The sequence below is a fragment of the Micromys minutus genome (assembly GCF_963924665.1).
Source record: "Micromys minutus genome assembly, chromosome: 12".
Taxonomy (NCBI): domain Eukaryota; kingdom Metazoa; phylum Chordata; class Mammalia; order Rodentia; family Muridae; genus Micromys; species Micromys minutus.
The window spans coordinates 28,287,456-28,303,952 of NC_137981.1; the positions used below are offsets into that span (position 1 = coordinate 28,287,456).

The 16,497-nt window shown below is 44.5% G+C and overlaps 1 protein-coding gene across 1 annotated transcript; it reads right to left on the reverse strand.

Moving 5' to 3' along the window:
• Positions 1-1,129: 1,129 nt before the first annotated feature.
• Positions 1,130-16,423, reverse strand: EAF1 (ELL associated factor 1). The gene is made up of 6 exons (XM_080926142.1): positions 16,194-16,423; positions 13,963-14,057; positions 10,194-10,330; positions 8,003-8,202; positions 5,888-6,121; positions 1,130-4,134 (listed from the first exon to the last, which is right to left on the reverse strand). Exons 1-6 carry the CDS (start codon positions 16,294-16,296, stop codon positions 4,088-4,090), a joined length of 816 nt encoding a protein of 271 aa, XP_080782268.1. The 5' UTR covers positions 16,297-16,423; the 3' UTR covers positions 1,130-4,087.
• Between the last annotated feature and the right edge of the window lie 74 nt (positions 16,424-16,497).

The window sequence follows — 16,497 nt, forward strand, 5'->3', positions numbered from 1 at the left end:
TCCCTCTTTGATGCTGTTTCTGTAGTTTCCAGGCTGAGAAGCCCTCTCAGAAGATGAGGCAGGAGAAGAGGGTCAGGGCTTCAGTTGGTCCCCCAGCTGTGGCTGTTGTAGGCAGACTTGTTGGTCTGGGGCTTCTACAGAATGGAGCTGGTAACAGAGAATCATCTCCAAATATGGTAGCTGGCCACCCTGCTGCAGGTGATGGTGAAGGATCTGAGAGTGTGGCTGCTGATGTGGGGTCAGGATGTGCATAAAGGAGCAGGTGGGTAGCAGCAGCTGTGGCTGGATTGATGGGCCCTCCACTTCCTAGGGCTAAAGGCAAGTTGAAGGAGCAGCAGGAGTACCGGAATGAATCCCTTGTTTCTAAGGGACTGCTGGGTTTTGGAGGATACAGAACCCAAGATATCTGGCACGCCCGTATTACTGGAGGTGACTGAAACACCAGTGTTGTATCTATGAGACCCAAATCCACTTGGCTGTTGGAAAGGGGTGGCCGAGGCATTCACGCTAACATTCACACCATGCTGCTTGGAAGAGGTAGGAGTCACAGGGAACACAGCAGGCCGGTACTGGAAGGTGCTGGGGAGGCCCAGGACAGGCTTTTCCTAACTCAACCACAACTGTCTCCAACTGGTAGGGTGTTAAGTATCTGCGTCTGTGTCAGATGCTTGTTGGGCCTCTCAGAGGACAGCCACAATAGCAACTGTCTGTAAGCACATCACAGCTCAGTAATAGTGTCAGGCCTTGGAGCCTCCCCTTGAGATGGATCCCAAGTTGGGCTGGGCACTGGACCACCTTTTCCTCAGTCTCTTTTCCATTTTTGTCCCTGCAGTTCTTTTAGACAGCAACAATTCTGGGCCTTGACCCTCATACCTTTTTAAAACCAAAATTAATTTTTTTTTGTTTTGAATGTTAGATCTACTTAAAGCTGAGGGGAACTTCATGACACAAAAATGAAAAAGAACCAAGTTAACGCATTAGACTTACGCATAAAGGATTCTTAACTCTATTTCACATAAATTATTAGCTTAAAAAAAAAACAAGACATTAAATATATTGCTGACCTTCATTTTTATTTAAATATATTTATCCTGAGAGAAGAAACTACACAGAAAATATTTTATATAAGTGTAAACATGCATGTCTACATCAGAATTAAGCAAAGTAAATTTTTAGGCACAAGATTTTAAATATCATTAAAGGACACAGGAATCTAAGATGGAAATAACAGGAAACAAAAACACACAGTTCCTAACACAGTTGGTCTTCCAAGCTACTGGTTAAGGCCTGAGTTTCAAAAGGTTTATGTTCTTTGCCAAGTGGAAAGATCCAGTTTGGCTGTTCTTAATACATTTATTTACAAAAAAAAAATTTCTCTTTTAAAATAATTAATAAATATGACACACACACACACACACACACACACACACACACACACACACACACACACACACATACACACACACACACGGCTACACCAGCCTCACAAAAGGGAAGGACTATGGAATTTTCAAGTTTCCCTATTCTACAGCACATCATCCACAGAGAAAACTACTCTGCTACAGAAATGAACTAACAAGTGGCATTATTACAAATCTCTAGTTTATCTGTATTGCATTTCCCCAATGCTTTTCAAAGATTGCCATGGCATCTCTGTAGAATTAGTCTTCCCACCTCACCCAAGTAGCTAACATTGCATAGAACAAATAAAAGGTAATTTACAAATTCAGTAGAAACTTGCATGGGCATTGCGTACATACTTCCAGCTTTGTCTCAATGCCTGGAATGTTTTCCTTTGTTCACACTCGTCTCTTCCCCAGTCAAACAGGGAGCACCTGCATGTCTAGTTCCGTGATGACAGCCCATTTCTGAGTTAGAATGGTAGTTTGTACGTACACCAGGGAATACCCATAGGTTGGAAGAAATGAAGAGCTTGTGGAAACAGTGCCTGAGAGGCTCTGGAGAAGAGAGGTTTAGAGGGGCGAAGAGGAGGGGACAGAAAAGGCACAGTGACAGGAAGGGAGTCCTTTGGTTGGCACAAGGATATCCCTGAGAAGCCATCTGAAAGGCTACATTTTGGATTTCCAAAAACAGCTTTCTTACTCTGGTGGGGGAAGCAGAAAGAACCACTGAAAAGATTTTTGCAGAGAGCAAAAACTGGAGCAAATACAGAATGGCACTCGGTGCTGGGTAGGCCAGGTGACTGGGTCTGAGGCACAGAAAGCTCCATTTATCAAGCCCAGTGCCTCATGCAAGTACTTCCTATGGCAACAGTCACTGACCTGCATGCCAACACCACAGTCCTGTCTACACAAACCAAGACTTCTGGAGAAAAGTGGGGCCAGAGGAGACTTAAATAGGCATTTTTAGTTCAAGTTCCTGGAACCTGCCCCAGTTTGAACAAGTTAAATTCCCACATCTAGTGACAATTCAAGTCACCCAATTATAACCTTCACCTTCCCTGAGCTATCATTACCAAAGAATTATAAAGCAATTATCAGTTTGCTATAAATAGATTCCCACCTGCCACTGGATCCACTGAGCATCTCCCAGGGGGCTGAGACTGCGCACACTGCAGCTGAACCTGTGCCGGGAAGTGCAGATGTGCTGCTGGGCAGTGGCCTCTACCCCACCTCAGCTCAATCTCTGTGTGGATCAAACAGCTGACTTGTATGGCGTGTTGACTACATAGGTGACCTATATGACCTAAGGCCCTACCATGGACCATTCATTTCCTTTTTAGGCCAGACCACCTTCCTCCAGTAGCACAGGAGGAAAGAACAGCATTATTAATGTCTTAAAGCAAAGATAGGGGTTTCCTAGGATATATTCATTTAGACTACAGAGATGTTCATCAACACATAAGTCACCACATACTTCCTCAATGTGGAACTAGTGACCAGTTTCTAGCAAGAACATTCATTTGGAAATGGCACACAGCAAAGGGCAATCACGTGATTCTCTTGGAAAAAATATCCCAGCAGAGTGGGAGTCAGGTACAAACAGTGGCACAAAAGCACATAGTGCTTCCGAAGACTGTTTCACACTGCTCAACTCCTGTCTGGATTCTCATCTGGGAGGCTTGCTGCAGGCTCAGGGCTTCCTCACGACATCCCTCTCTGATTCCTACCCTCTGCTAACATCCTTGGAATGAAGAACGCCCTAGGGATGGATCCGTATGAAAGCAAAAGCCTCAGATGAGCTGAGGACGTGTCAGCATGGTGGCTGCTGTTTTATCTGCTCACCATGCCTGACTGTGCTGGAAACTGCCTGAGTCTTAACCCCAGGTGAATGCCAGCAATGCTTCTGCCTTTCAGAATACAATAGAAAGCTCCATGAAGAAGAATATGAAGCCAGCAAGTGTAATTCAAAAGAGGAAGTATTGAGCAAGCTTGCTCAGGGACAGGTGACTGGCTGTTCCCTGCTGTATGCTTCCCTTTTCCTAGCTGTGCTGGACTGAGCTACTGATCCCAGCATATGCACACGCGCGCACGTGCACACACACGCGCACACACACACACACACACACACACACACACACACACACACAAACACCAACTGACCCACAGACTCTGCCAAGGTCAACTTCTATGGTCTTGTCAAACTAAGTCACAAAAAACTTCCTTACCACTTTGTATCAATACTGTAAAGTGGTCCTAATGTATTTCTATGACACCGTTTGAGGATCTCCTCGCTTTCCATGCCCTTAAGACTTGTACTTTACTGATAGAGACCACCCAGCCAAAATGAGGGCTGCTGAATCACTGGCCTATGAGGATACAGACTTTGAGTGTCCTAGACCAGGGTACATTGGTCTGTTTTTCATTAACAATGTTAACCGAATAAAACAGAATTCTGTTAGTTCTCCTATAGATATACTTAAACTCTGAATCAAGAGATTGTTCAAAAATTACATGAGAAAATCACCCACCACCACCAAGTTAAAGACTGAGTATCTGAGTGCTTCCAGGCCTTAACTCCTATTGGCTCTGATCCGCAGCATCCTCCCGTGGCATGCGGTCCCGGCAGAAGTAGCTGGGTCTTGCAGCATGTTTTCGTACCAGAAAGCAGATTTCAAAAGCTGGTGCTAGTCATCACTGTCACTGCCAGACTCACTCAACTGCAGGTCATTTCCTATGAAAGAAAACAAAATCCAACTGAAAGCACAGACATTGGCAACTTTCTTGGCTCTGCTGCCTCTGCCTTTCCACTTTCCTGCGCTCTACCTGCTCACGGAAAAGGCTGGTGCAGTCTCCCTTTTGAAAGAAACACTATTTTTATCATGTGCAAAGTACACTTTGATAGTGTTAGTACTGAAGAGGAGCAGCAAACAATTTTAAATATGTTAATAAATAGTGAGAAAAAAATATATAACATACAGCATGTCAGACTAATTCACAGTAAGTTGATTTATAATTAGATTATTTTATTTTATATATAAAATAAAATATACTTTATTTGATCAGAGTCTGGCTTGCATGCATGTCTGTATACCATGTGGGTGTCTAGCACCCTTGGAGGTCAGAAGAGGAAGTTGGATCCCCTGGAATTTGAGTGATTGTGAGCTGCCATGCTGGGAATTGAACCCAGGTCATCTGCAAGGACAAGTGCTGGTAACCCCTAAGCCATCTCTACAGCCTCATTAAGTTGTTTTAGAAAAAGCTAAGTAGAGCCAGGTGTGGTGGCTCATGCCTATAATCTCAGTACGAAAGAGCCTGAAGCAAGAGGATCACAAACTTAAGGCCAGTCTGGTCCTATTCCACCAGCCCAAATACCAAAAGAGCCAAGAAAGAGGCTTCCCATTATGGAAGCTGAGTGCTATTTACACCTTTAGTACACTAATCCAACATCCTCTCTACCCATCTCTGTCCAAGGTATTTATTTATATTACTTTAAGTCTCAAGTTTGAACTAGTCAGCTCTTAGGAAGCTCCAGTTTCTTATTTGGTATACAGTACCTAAGACTCAGGAGGACTCAATACTTTAACCTCACATAACAGAAATGTGTACTAAAGAACCTCAGCTGATACCAGTTGGATGAAAGTAAAGGTCTGCATTTCTAATTTCTAGCCCAGCTTTGTCCCTCAAACCCTTTCAGAAGACCCATCCCAAAGACTTATTTTCTGACTGTGAGGACAGACTTTCTACCTGAACCTCAACTTGCACAGCAAACAGGGCACACCAGGGAAAATGCTGAGGTGCTTGAGGTTGGCAGGTGGAGGGGTTGGCAGTGGCCTGAGTAGGTGAAGACCAGGTCTGCCCCTACACACCCACCAGGGCACTGCACAGCCCTGCAAGAAGGAACTAACCAGCCTGGGTTGTCCACAGTGCTGAGACTATCTGGGCAACACTGCAGGGTTAACCAGGTCTGCAATCCCACGTCTGCTGCCAGGCCTTCCAACTTCCTCCAAGGAAGCTCACCAGGAGGGAGCCTGACTATTCAGGAGGCAAGATCCCAGGGAGAGAGCAAAATTGCCCCACTTGAAACAGAGCCAACTTTAATGTGGCTTTCCTGTTTTATATCAGTTGGAGGAGAAGCTCGCCAACCATGACAACATTCCTTCTTTTCTCTTGCCAGAGGCTAGGAGGTGCCCCAAAAGGTAGTATGTTAACTTTTAAAGGCCAAGAAGGCAATGGAGGCATGTCTTAAACCTGGTATATGGAAAACCAATGAGCCTACGCAATCAAGTTTAAGCATTTTGCAGAAGTCATAGCCACAAGTAAGGGGAGAGAGAAAGAAAAGACTGGGCATTTTGGGTCTCCCCAGTTTGTCTTCATCAAGACCTTTCCTGTGCCCTAACTGCCTGTAGTTGATAGGTTTTGGCACAAGGCAAAAAGAGCTGCATATGGCTCTCCCTGTCTCAGCCACCAAAGGAGGGCACACTTACTGAGCGTGTTCATGAGCTGAGAGCTTCCTTGGGGCCGGCTGGTTCCATTGGCCACTGCAGGCCTGCTGTTGTAGGGCTGCTGGTGTGAAGGCTGGGGAGGAGAGGCTGGGCCGTTGTCCTCGCCTGCGCTGCTGGAGCTGTCGTCGTCACTTCCGGAGGAACTCTCAGAGTCGGAGGAACTGCTCCCACTGCTGCTGCTCATCTGCTCAATGACGTCGACCTCCGCCCTCAGCTCTGCAACCACAACGTTCTGAGATGAGCTGAGAAGCCAACACAGCAGGGGTTCTGTCCTCCCAGCTTCCCAAGGGAGCACACTGAACCCCCAAACTGACAGGAACACCTATTCTGTCTTAAGAATTGATGGCAATACTGAATTCACCAAAATAAGCAAAAGGCCAGTTTTAGAATGACTCTTCTGTGTAAGAAACACAGCAGGGTTATTCATTATTCCCTTATATAAATACTTTTATATGGGTGTGATGTGTGCCACAGCCTAGCAGTTGAGCACTGGAGTTAAGAAGATTTTGAGTTCAAAATCAGACTGGGCTACTGAGCAAGACCTTGTCACATACAAAAACCCAAATGTGGTTTATTGTATAAAACCCCAAGTAAGAGAAAAAGAATAGAAAAGCATTTGTCTAGCAATTAGAAGTCTAATTAGAGGGTTTATTTTAGATCTTCCTGTCTTAGTTTCTCTCTGTGTCACTGAGATTAAAAACTCTGACAAAGGATTTATTCTGGCTTATAGTTCCAGGTCCATCCTATAAGGGAAACCAGAGAGACAGAAGCTTGAGGCTGAGCAGAAAGCAGCTGAAGCTTGTGTGCGTGCCAGTGACTCCAGCCCAGGGAATGGGGCTGCACGCTGCTGTGCATCTTCCTCAGTCTAACTAGACAATCCCTCAAAGCATGCCCAGAGGCTGAATAAGTCCTCACATGCCAAGAGGCATGTCCCTAGGGGCTTCAGAGTCTACAAGCTGACAGCACTAAACATCACAACTGCTCAACAATAAGATCGATGTCAATGGACTTTCTAAGGCAAGGCTGGACCAGCCAGAGTCACCCTGAGGCCTTTCTGACTCTCAAAGAAGTCTGTAAGAAGCCCTGGCAAGGGAGGGCAAATGGTGAAATGCCACACCCTCTTTTGACTCTCACACATTTGATCACGGCTATGCTTGTTCTGCATGCTTTGTGGGTGTCTACCAGAGGTGGAAAAAAAACATGTTTTCCCTAACCAATCCAATGTCCCTGCATACAAGTGGGACTATAAATATGGTTATAGGTTTTTCCTGTCCAAACATCACCACGGCCTTACACAGCTAAGGCCCACTCTTGGCCTAATTCCCATTACACTACAGTGGAAACTTCCACAATAGCATTCTAGAATCAGAGAGGGAAAATAAGTGCCACAGCTGTTCAAAACTCAGGGTGACTGTGTCTATGAGAAGGCAGATTTCTACAGGGAAGAAAGGCAAACTCCCCGGAACAAGCCTTCAACGCCTTCTATTTTCTGCTATTAGGGATTGCATCTGTTCATAAAACTTACTATAAATGTGAAATGTGATGCTTGGCCCCATAATGTCTGAGAGTCTGGAGAAACAGAACACTCTACCATGTGGGATGAAAGCCAAGGTAAGCTTGTCTCAAGTCTGCAAAGGAAAGGCCCAAGGCAGGCCTCTCAGTCCTTCTAGGCCAAATTTCATCCCACTGGCCTCAGGGCCTTTCAGGACTACGTGCTTTGACTCAGCCACAACTTTTCTAACATCTAACCTGGCTTTTCCCGGAGCTCCCTTAGTAAAGCGCTTATATTTGCATCTACTAATCAGCAGATGAGACCAGAAGCAAAACATATTCTTTCTAGACTCTGAAGCCCTGTAATGCTTTGGTTGATAGTGATGGTTATTTAAACCCTAAGTTAAAAACCCTAAGTTTCTAAGAAGACAATCACACTCGAGCCACCATTCCTAGACTCATTATCAAATGACATGCATGATAAATCTCAGCCTTCACAAGCTCCAGAGCAGGAACTCTGTTGAAATATCTGTATGGGAACGAGTTCTATGAGCTTCTCTAGAGCTCCTTGCCCACCCCACACGCTGGCCGGGCTCTGGCTCTCACCTCTTTTGATGTCATCCAACTGGGGCTCAGGTGAGGGGTTATCCTTCAAGGGAGAAGTCTTGGGTCCAGTTGGAGGCTTTGTCGGGGCTCGGAACGGCATGGGTGGAGGTGGAGGGGGTGGCTGTGTCGGCTGTGATGGCTGTGGGGGACGAGTGGGCTGTTGTTCCATTCGTGCTTGGATTTTACTGCTTCCCTCAGCTCTGAAATAGACATTAAATCAGAAGGCAAAAAAAATTTTCAAGATGACCAAGTACACAGGCAGCATTTGCAGAACCAGTGTTCTTTCCAGGTGACTGAAAATCTAATCTTTCAATTTCACCATGAGAACACACTCAGCGTCCATGTCTACCGAGTCCCAGGACTGTACTGCACATCAGTGAAGCACAGTTAGCTAAATGACCCTCTACTTGCAGGCATTCATTTCTTTTTCTTTTCTGAATCAGGATCTAGCTATGTACACCCTAGAATTCAAGATCCTTTAGCCACAGCCTCCAAGAGCTGAGATTACAGATGTGTCACATCTAATATAAGCTCAGCAAGGAGATAAAACAGACACAATGTGATTAAGCATGTTTACAAGCAAGTATCACACTATGACTTAAATTCAATATAAAGTTGTAATAATAAATAAAGTTTCTGAATAAACTGGATTATGAACTAGCCTAATGTTTCTTAGCTAAGCATCTACACAAATCCCCTAGAGGTTGCTGCAGGTTCTGACCTAGTAAGTCTGGAGATTCTGTAAGCATAACAAGTACCCAGGAGGTATGCTGATAGTCCCCAAATCACAGAGTAGACAAGAACAGAGCACCAACAACTATCCCAGGAGTAGCACATTTAAAACAGACCTTGATACAAACCAATAAACAAAGGGCAGGAGAGAAACAGGTACTAGGGGCACTTTATCTGAGGTGAGGGCTTAGCTCTAGCAGTCAAATTAGATAAATCACAACTTCCGTAATCCCCAGTCTCCAAGAAAATAGCACCTTTCTAAAGATTAGATATGCTACACCTAAAACATACTGGCCCAAGACAATCTCAATCAATGGTGGCTGTTTCCTTTTCTGGAGAAGAGTGGAAGAAAAGTGGGAAAGAGACATTAAGTTGTTATACTCTCCTAAAACCCAGTTAGTGTTGGCATTCTGTGAGAAGGGGGTGGGGGTAGGACTGAGAGGAGGGGAGGGGAAGGCTGTGATTAGGATGTAAATATATAAATAATGAAAAAACGAAAACTCTTATTTGGTGGACTTGTGATTTGGCTCAATGGTAAGGACACTGGCTTACCAAGTGCAAAGCTCTGTATATGATGCTTAGCACCCTCCCCACGAGAGCTTTGCTCAACATCTTACCATGATACCGCATTGTAGTATGCTTGTATGATGAACTGACTTCCAAATAAACTCTAGCACCAAATGAACCCAAAGGTTCACCATTTTAAAAATTAGAAGACATTATTTTTTTTTAGGTTATTGTTTTTAGTTTTTTTTAAGTATGGTTTTATTTATGCTATGCCTTCTTCCATGTGGGCCCTGAAGACTGAATTCAGGTTGTCAGACTTGATGGCAAACTCCTTTATTCACTTAGCAATCTTGCAAGACCACTGTTACTTATTTTTGTTTTGAGACAGGGTCTCATGGAATTCAGGCTAGCTTCGAACTCACTATGCAGCTTTGAACTCTTGATCCTGCTGCTGCCTCTAACTCTCAAATGCTGGGGTTACAGGTATGAGCCACCATACTCAGTAGGCAAGGTTTTATTTTGATAGTAAAGTCACTGCAAATATATCCTAATTTATAAGCAATAATTTAATACTTATGCAATTATTATTTTGTAATTTTAAATTAAATCCCCTACTTAGTATTTTAAGAGCAATTATGAGTCTGACAAAATTGGCTTGTATGACAAAATTAAGTACCTTGTTCTCCCCAATGACTTCATGTTTTACCTCTGAAAAACATTATTTTTTTTTACTGTATTCGAGAAAAACATTTCACTATTGATGTGTCTGAGACAGGAGTGGCTAATATAACTGAGTGAACACCATGAGCAAGCAGATGTTCACACCCTTATAAAACTGGACTAAATTTACAAACACGGCTATTCTTTAGGAGAGCACCTGCTGGCACACATTCGACCCTAGTTTTGATCCCTACAGTCCAAGAGGAAGGGAGGACACAGAAGTCCACCATACCTTGTCTTCTTGACCTGAATGCTGCTGCTGAGCTTCTCCAGCACATACTCTCCAGTGTCATGGTTAATAATGAGCACACAGTCCTTCTGATAAGGCCGTTTGTTCCCTTTGAACACCGTCATTGGCGGTGTGGACCCCTGTTTGCCACAAAAGGATAAATACAGCAATTATCAACAGTCTACCAATCTTTCATCACAGGCACTCAGATACAGCAAATGACTGATCTGTATTACTCCTCCAGCTTCTCAGGCAAAATAAAGGAACAGTTACAGTAAGCACCTGATTTTAGGTAATCAAGAAATATAGCATAAAAACTTTAAATTATTAGGCTAATCTTTAATAATGTGGGGAAATATTTCAAAGAATAGCAATGTACAAACTGAGGACAATTAACTTTGCCCTATACTACACAGAGCTATCACTAACTGATTAGAGTAGGGAGTGACCTTTCTTTATATATAATTGAAGAGCCCAGGGCTTCCCCCTCATGCAAATGGCCAACACAGCTTTCTCCAAGGGTAGCCAGCCCACCGACCTAGTGAGTGGGAACTAACTCATGTTAGTCACCACCAAGCCTTTCAACAGTTCCCATGCTGTTCTCAGGCCAAAGGATAACATCTTTAAGGCAGCCCCCTGGTTCCTCCACCCATTTCTGGGCTCTGTGGTCTTAGGAAGTAAGAAGCTCTTGTTCCTGCCTCATGACTTTAATTGGCCTTCTGCCTGCTATATTTTAACACTGTCTAAATTATTTGACCTTCTGCTAAGTTCAAATAACTCACTTCTGGCTTCCCACAAGTGTTTATTTTGGTTTGGTTTTGAAACAGGGTCTCATGTAGCCCAGGCTAGCTTTATACTGTCAATCATCTTGCTTCCACCTCTCAAAGGCTAGGATTACAGAAAAACATTATATCCAGCAACTACTATATATTCCTACATTTCAATTCCAGACCCTAAGCTACAAAGGCAAGAAATGTACTTAGTTGGTTTAAAGTTAATTCTTAGAGCCTAGTAGTGGGCTAGTACATTGGACACTGATTTAATATTTGTTAAATATAAGATTTAATTTGTTATTGAGAATTTATAAAAGCACAAAACAAGAACAACAAACTAAATTGCTTGGCTCTTCAGCCCTTTATCTGTACAGTAGAAACTTAGGTCTGAAGGGAGCTTAGGGACCATGTACCTAACCCCTTTGCTTTTCACCTGGGAAATGAAGGTTCAACTGGAGATGATGTAATCGTCTATGGACAACATGTAATCAAACAGGAGTTCAAATGAAAAGGCTATTTCCTCTGCTCAACGGTTTCCAGGTTTGCTGCAGAGTCTGCATTCTGACACCAGTTACACAGAACTTTGTGTTTGAGGACAGAGCTGTGAAATGTACGAAGAAACTTTTCTATTTTAACTTTTTTCTGTTTATTTGTTCTGCATGTGCGCGTGTGGTGTGCAGGCATGTGTAAGCGTGTTTGCTATATGTGTGTAGAAACCTAAAGCTGACATCAGGCACCTTCTTCAATCACTCTCTGCTTTTCTGTTTTGAGGCAGGGTCTTTTGCTGAACCTAACTAAGTCTAGCTAGCCAGCCTGCCCCAGGGGAACCATGTCCTTGCCTCTGTAAATGTGGGTTCACAAGCAGCTGCCATGTCTGCCCAGCTCTTTACATGGGTTCTGAGGCCCCCAAACTCCAGCCCGCAAGCTTGAGTACTTCATTCATTCCCTTGAGCCATCTCCCCAGCCCAAAGTATAAGCACAAACACAACATCTCCCTCCTGTTTTCCTTTGGCCATATGACTGACCCTAAGACCTCATGCAAGGAAAGGCCAGCCTTCTATCACTGAGCACCCCAGACTCAAGGTGCTGACCTGAAAAGAGCCTTTCAAAGTCTTTTCTTCAAAGTCTTTAGTGCAGTTTTTTTTTTTTTCTTATAAAGGACATTTAATTGGGCTGGCTTACAAGTTCAGAGGTTCAGTCCATCATCATCATCAAAGTGGGAGCAGGGTAGCATCTAGGTAGGCATGATGCAGGTAGAGCTGAGAGTTCTACATCTTCATCTGAAGGCTGGTAGTGGAAGACCAGCATCCAGGCAGCTAGGATGAGGGTCTTAATGCCCACACCCACAGCGACACACCCACTTTAGTGCCACTTCCTGGGTTGAGCACATACAAACCATCACATTCCACTCCCTGGCCCCCATAGGCTTGTTCAAACGTATGAGTCTATGGGGAGCATACCTACACATAGCATAATGCAAAATACATTTAGTCCAACTTCAAAGGTCCCCATAGTCTCAACAATGTTAAAAGTCCAAAGTCTCTTTCAAGATTCACCCACTTAAAACTGTAATCCCCAAAGCAAGACAGGAAACCAGCTGGGCAGACTCCAAACTCTGTATCTCTATGGTTGATGTCAAAGCAGTCTTCAGATCTCCAGCTCCTTTTTCATCTTTGTTGACTGCAACAAACTTCTTTCTCCAGGTTCCACTCCCTGTTAGCAGCTTTCCTCAGCAGACAGCCCAAGGCCCTAGCATCTCGAACATCTTGAGGTCTCCAAGGCAACTTCAATGGTACAGCTTCTTGTTCCAATGTCTGGGATCCACACAATAGTCTGGGCTCCTCCAAAGGGCTGGCGTCACTTCTCCAGCTCTGTCTTCTGTAACACTCTAAGCTCCAGTTGATCTACTCTACTGCCTCTGCTGTTCTTGGTGATCATCCCATGGGACTGGCATCTCCAATACACTGGGGTCTTCCATTGCAAATAGGCTTCACCAATGGCCTCTCACAGGCTCTCTTCATGGTGCCAAGCCTCAACTCCTTTGCATGACCCTTTCAGTCCTGGGCCTTCAACTGCAACTAAGACTGCACTTTGGCCTTCCATGCCCTCTCACAGTGCCAAGCTTCAGCTGTTCTTCATGACCCCCTTCATGCCTTCAAAACCAGAACCATCTGGGTGACTTACATATTACCAAATACAGCTGCTACATCTTTGAAATGCAGCTTCTTTGCGTTCTTAGAAAACTTCCCAGAAGATTTCACCTCAGTGATGCTGGTCTCTTAATCACCACTAATTTTTTAGCTCCAGCTGACCAGCACCAATTATCCCAATAGTCCCTTCTTTCTGGACTCTAAAGCCAGAACCACATGGCCAAAGCTGCTGAGTTCTGCTGCTTGCTGGGCATGGAACATGCTCCCCTTGTTCTACTACACCATCACCAGCTTTCTGTTTTCCAGCTCCTTCATAGCCTAAGCTTGGCTGTCCTGGAACCTGCTCTGTAGACTTTTGGTGCAGCTTTTATTTGAGTTCTTCACCCCTACATTAGCTGGGTGTCCCAAACCTTTGGTTCCTGCTTGGGACCATCAACTTGCTCTGAATCCCTTACTAAATATACAGATGTCACTCTGGCTCCTGGCCTGCCTTCTGGCTGTTCTACGTTCAGGAGCTGCTATACACAGGGCACATAGAGCCCTTTTCTCCAGAACTACTTGAGATAAATGTTATATATGTCTAGAAGAGGGGCCACTGTCTAGATGGAACCGTGCCTACTGTACTATATATTGGATGGAGAGGTGGAGTCAGGAATAAGTATAAAGAACTACTTTAAACCAAGCCCCAAGACACATGAGTAACAACCTACCTGACTCCTAAATTCCTTTACTTATGCTAGCTCCTTAAAAATCTAAAAAAAATAAAATAAACATAAAATAGAAGAAAACTTGAATTGCAAATAAAACACAAGGGTTCATTACATTAAACCAACATTGGAAACAACTTACAGGGATGTGTGGCAGCGTAATTGTGACTTCATCTCCTTTGCCAACCTGTAGCTCTCCTTCACAGGAAGTATCTATGGATGCTGGCTTAAAATCATCTGAAAGGAAACAATGGATATTTCCCACTGAGTGGTTGAAAATTAAGACTTCTTGGATATTTTAATTTCAGATTAAATAAAAATAGTTGAGGATTCCTTTATGTGTGTGTTAGCACATGCACAGGTACCTGTGCAGGTCAGCTTTAGATGGTCTCTCATGTACTATTTGTCTTGTTGAGGCAGGGCCTCTCATTGGCCTGGAACTCACTGAATAGGCAAAGCCAGCTGGCCGGTGAGTCCCCAGTGATCCTTCTGTCTCAATATCCCCATCATGGGATTGTAACTGTTTACACTGTGGCTCTTTTATAGGGGTTCTAAGAATCCAACTCAGATATTCATATTTTCATAGCAAGTACTTCACAGATTGAGCCAACTCCTGAGCGACATCGTTTAAAATTCTAAAAGACTTCATCATAGAAAACGTCATATACTTCACTCATAGTATAATGAGCCCCAAATGCTCCCATCCAATTCAATAGTTACCAACTCAGCAACACCTCTACACACTACACACATTGCCTTCAACTACACTATCATTTTAGTGCAGGGAGCTGAAACATACACTCTCTGAAACTTAAATATTCTTACGTTGATGCAAGATAATCCCTTCTTCCAAGTGACAGGTAATAGTTAACATCTCCCCATCCATAATAAGGTAATTATGAGAACTGTGTGTATAAAAGTAACACAGCAAACATTCTTGACTATAAATCCTACATGAGGCACAGTGGGCCACATGAGGTTGATTTTTTTGCTCATAAACGTTCAAAAATAGAATGTGCCACACTCAAGTTCTCATTTTGGTGGTGGGGGGAACTCCTGGATATGTTCATAAGTAGACTGGTGAACTCCAGAAGTTACTCTGCTCATTCTTGCAAACCACACTTATACAATAGGAGCAGCCATCCTACTTCATGTCAACCCCACACCTGACTCAAACTGCAGGCCAGGGGCACATGTGCAGAATCTCACGTAAACTTGACACTGCCTTCAGTGGAGGAATAAAACTGTCACCTGGGGGAAATGACGATCTTATCGTTTCCCCCAGTCTCTCTGCAACAGCTGGATCAGCTGTCAGTGCGAAGCACAGCTGTGGCTGCTGACAAGTGGCCACACACAGATGGAACTTTAATATCTAAGTAACACGCCCCTGCCTGTGTGTTGAGTCACATCGATTAGCTCTCATGACAAAGCAGGTCTTAACTCATACCAATGCTACCGGAAACCCGAAGCCCGTGAATCACAGAGGGATGTGCTTGGTGAGCCAAACTTTGACTCAGAACACACAGTGGAAGCATCCCTCTCAGAGTCTATAATCATGTAGAAAAGGGCCCAACATAATGACTATTTCCACATTCTTCATGCTACTGTCTTCCTTTTCCAAACATAGGTCAAGCTTTAACTTATTCACAAACTCGAGTTTTATTCTTCACCCACAAGTGAGTTGGCCCAGAAGTCAAGGTGGTGTAGGTGGCCTAAAGACATTATTAATCTCAGCTGGTATGGTGGATCAGGTGAACAGAGGCTGAGACAGGAGGACTGCAGCATGTTCAGGGCTAGCCTGAGTTATATAGGCCAGCATCATCTAGTTTAAGACGTTGTCTCAAACAGCAACAATAACAGTAAAATCAATGTCAAAAAAAATCAGAGAGAGGAAGAGAAAACCTTACGGGTGGCACGAAGAATGCAGATTCCCTGGCTGTGTGGAGGAGGTCAAGAGTAAGGGGAAAGGAAAGCAAGGAAAGGAATGGAATAAATGATGCTCGTGGCAAACGGGAATGCTTTTCCAGGGCAAGAACCCTAATGGAATCAATCATTCGACAAATAGAACGAGGACACATAGTAGGAGAAAGGGGCATCGCTACAAAGGGGTAAAGTTTGGCTTAAGAGCTGGGAAGGGGGATCTGCAATAAAGGCTATTTGGGACTGTAAGGTCCAAGAATAGTTAGTTGGCAGCAACCAGAGGTTTGGTTTGGGAGAAGCGATCTGAGAGTAAAAGAATAGACCGAAGTTCCAGAGGATCTGGGATGAGAGGTAAGGAAAGCGACGCTTTAGAGAACCGGGATTAGACAGAAGTCTGGGTTGGCACGTGGCGGCCAGAGAGCCCCAAGTGAACCTCGAGGGGCGCTCACTCACAGCGAATAGTGTGGAAGGAGGCCCGCGGCCGTTTCTCGAAGCTCTCCCCGAGCCGCAGGCAGTGCTCCTCACGGTCCAGCAGCGGGTTCGCCGTACCGTTCATGGCCTTGCACTTGCCTGGCACCCTGATCGGCGCTCTCCTCGCACGACTGCAGTCCCGGATACCCGCGTAAGCCGCCCGCAGGACAGCGCTCCCGGGATACGGCTCCGGAGCGCGCACTAAACCAAGTCCGCGCCCACCCGGGGCCGGAAACCAATCTACTCCGCGTCTGGGGAGATTCTGAGGAAGTAAGGCCGCTGCACT

Excerpts from the sequence above, each read along its gene's own strand:
- EAF1 (XM_080926142.1), bottom strand. The coding sequence starts at position 16,296 with ATGAACGGTACGGCGAACCCGCTGCTGGACCGTGAGGAGCACTGCCTG. Across the intron at positions 10,331-13,962 it reads TTACGCTGCCACACATCCCT|GGGTCCACACCGCCAATGAC; the intron begins GTAAGTTGTTTC and ends TGTGGCAAACAG. Across the intron at positions 6,122-8,002 it reads GTTGGATGACATCAAAAGAG|AGCTGAGGGCGGAGGTCGAC; the intron begins GTGAGAGCCAGA and ends TTGTGGTTGCAG.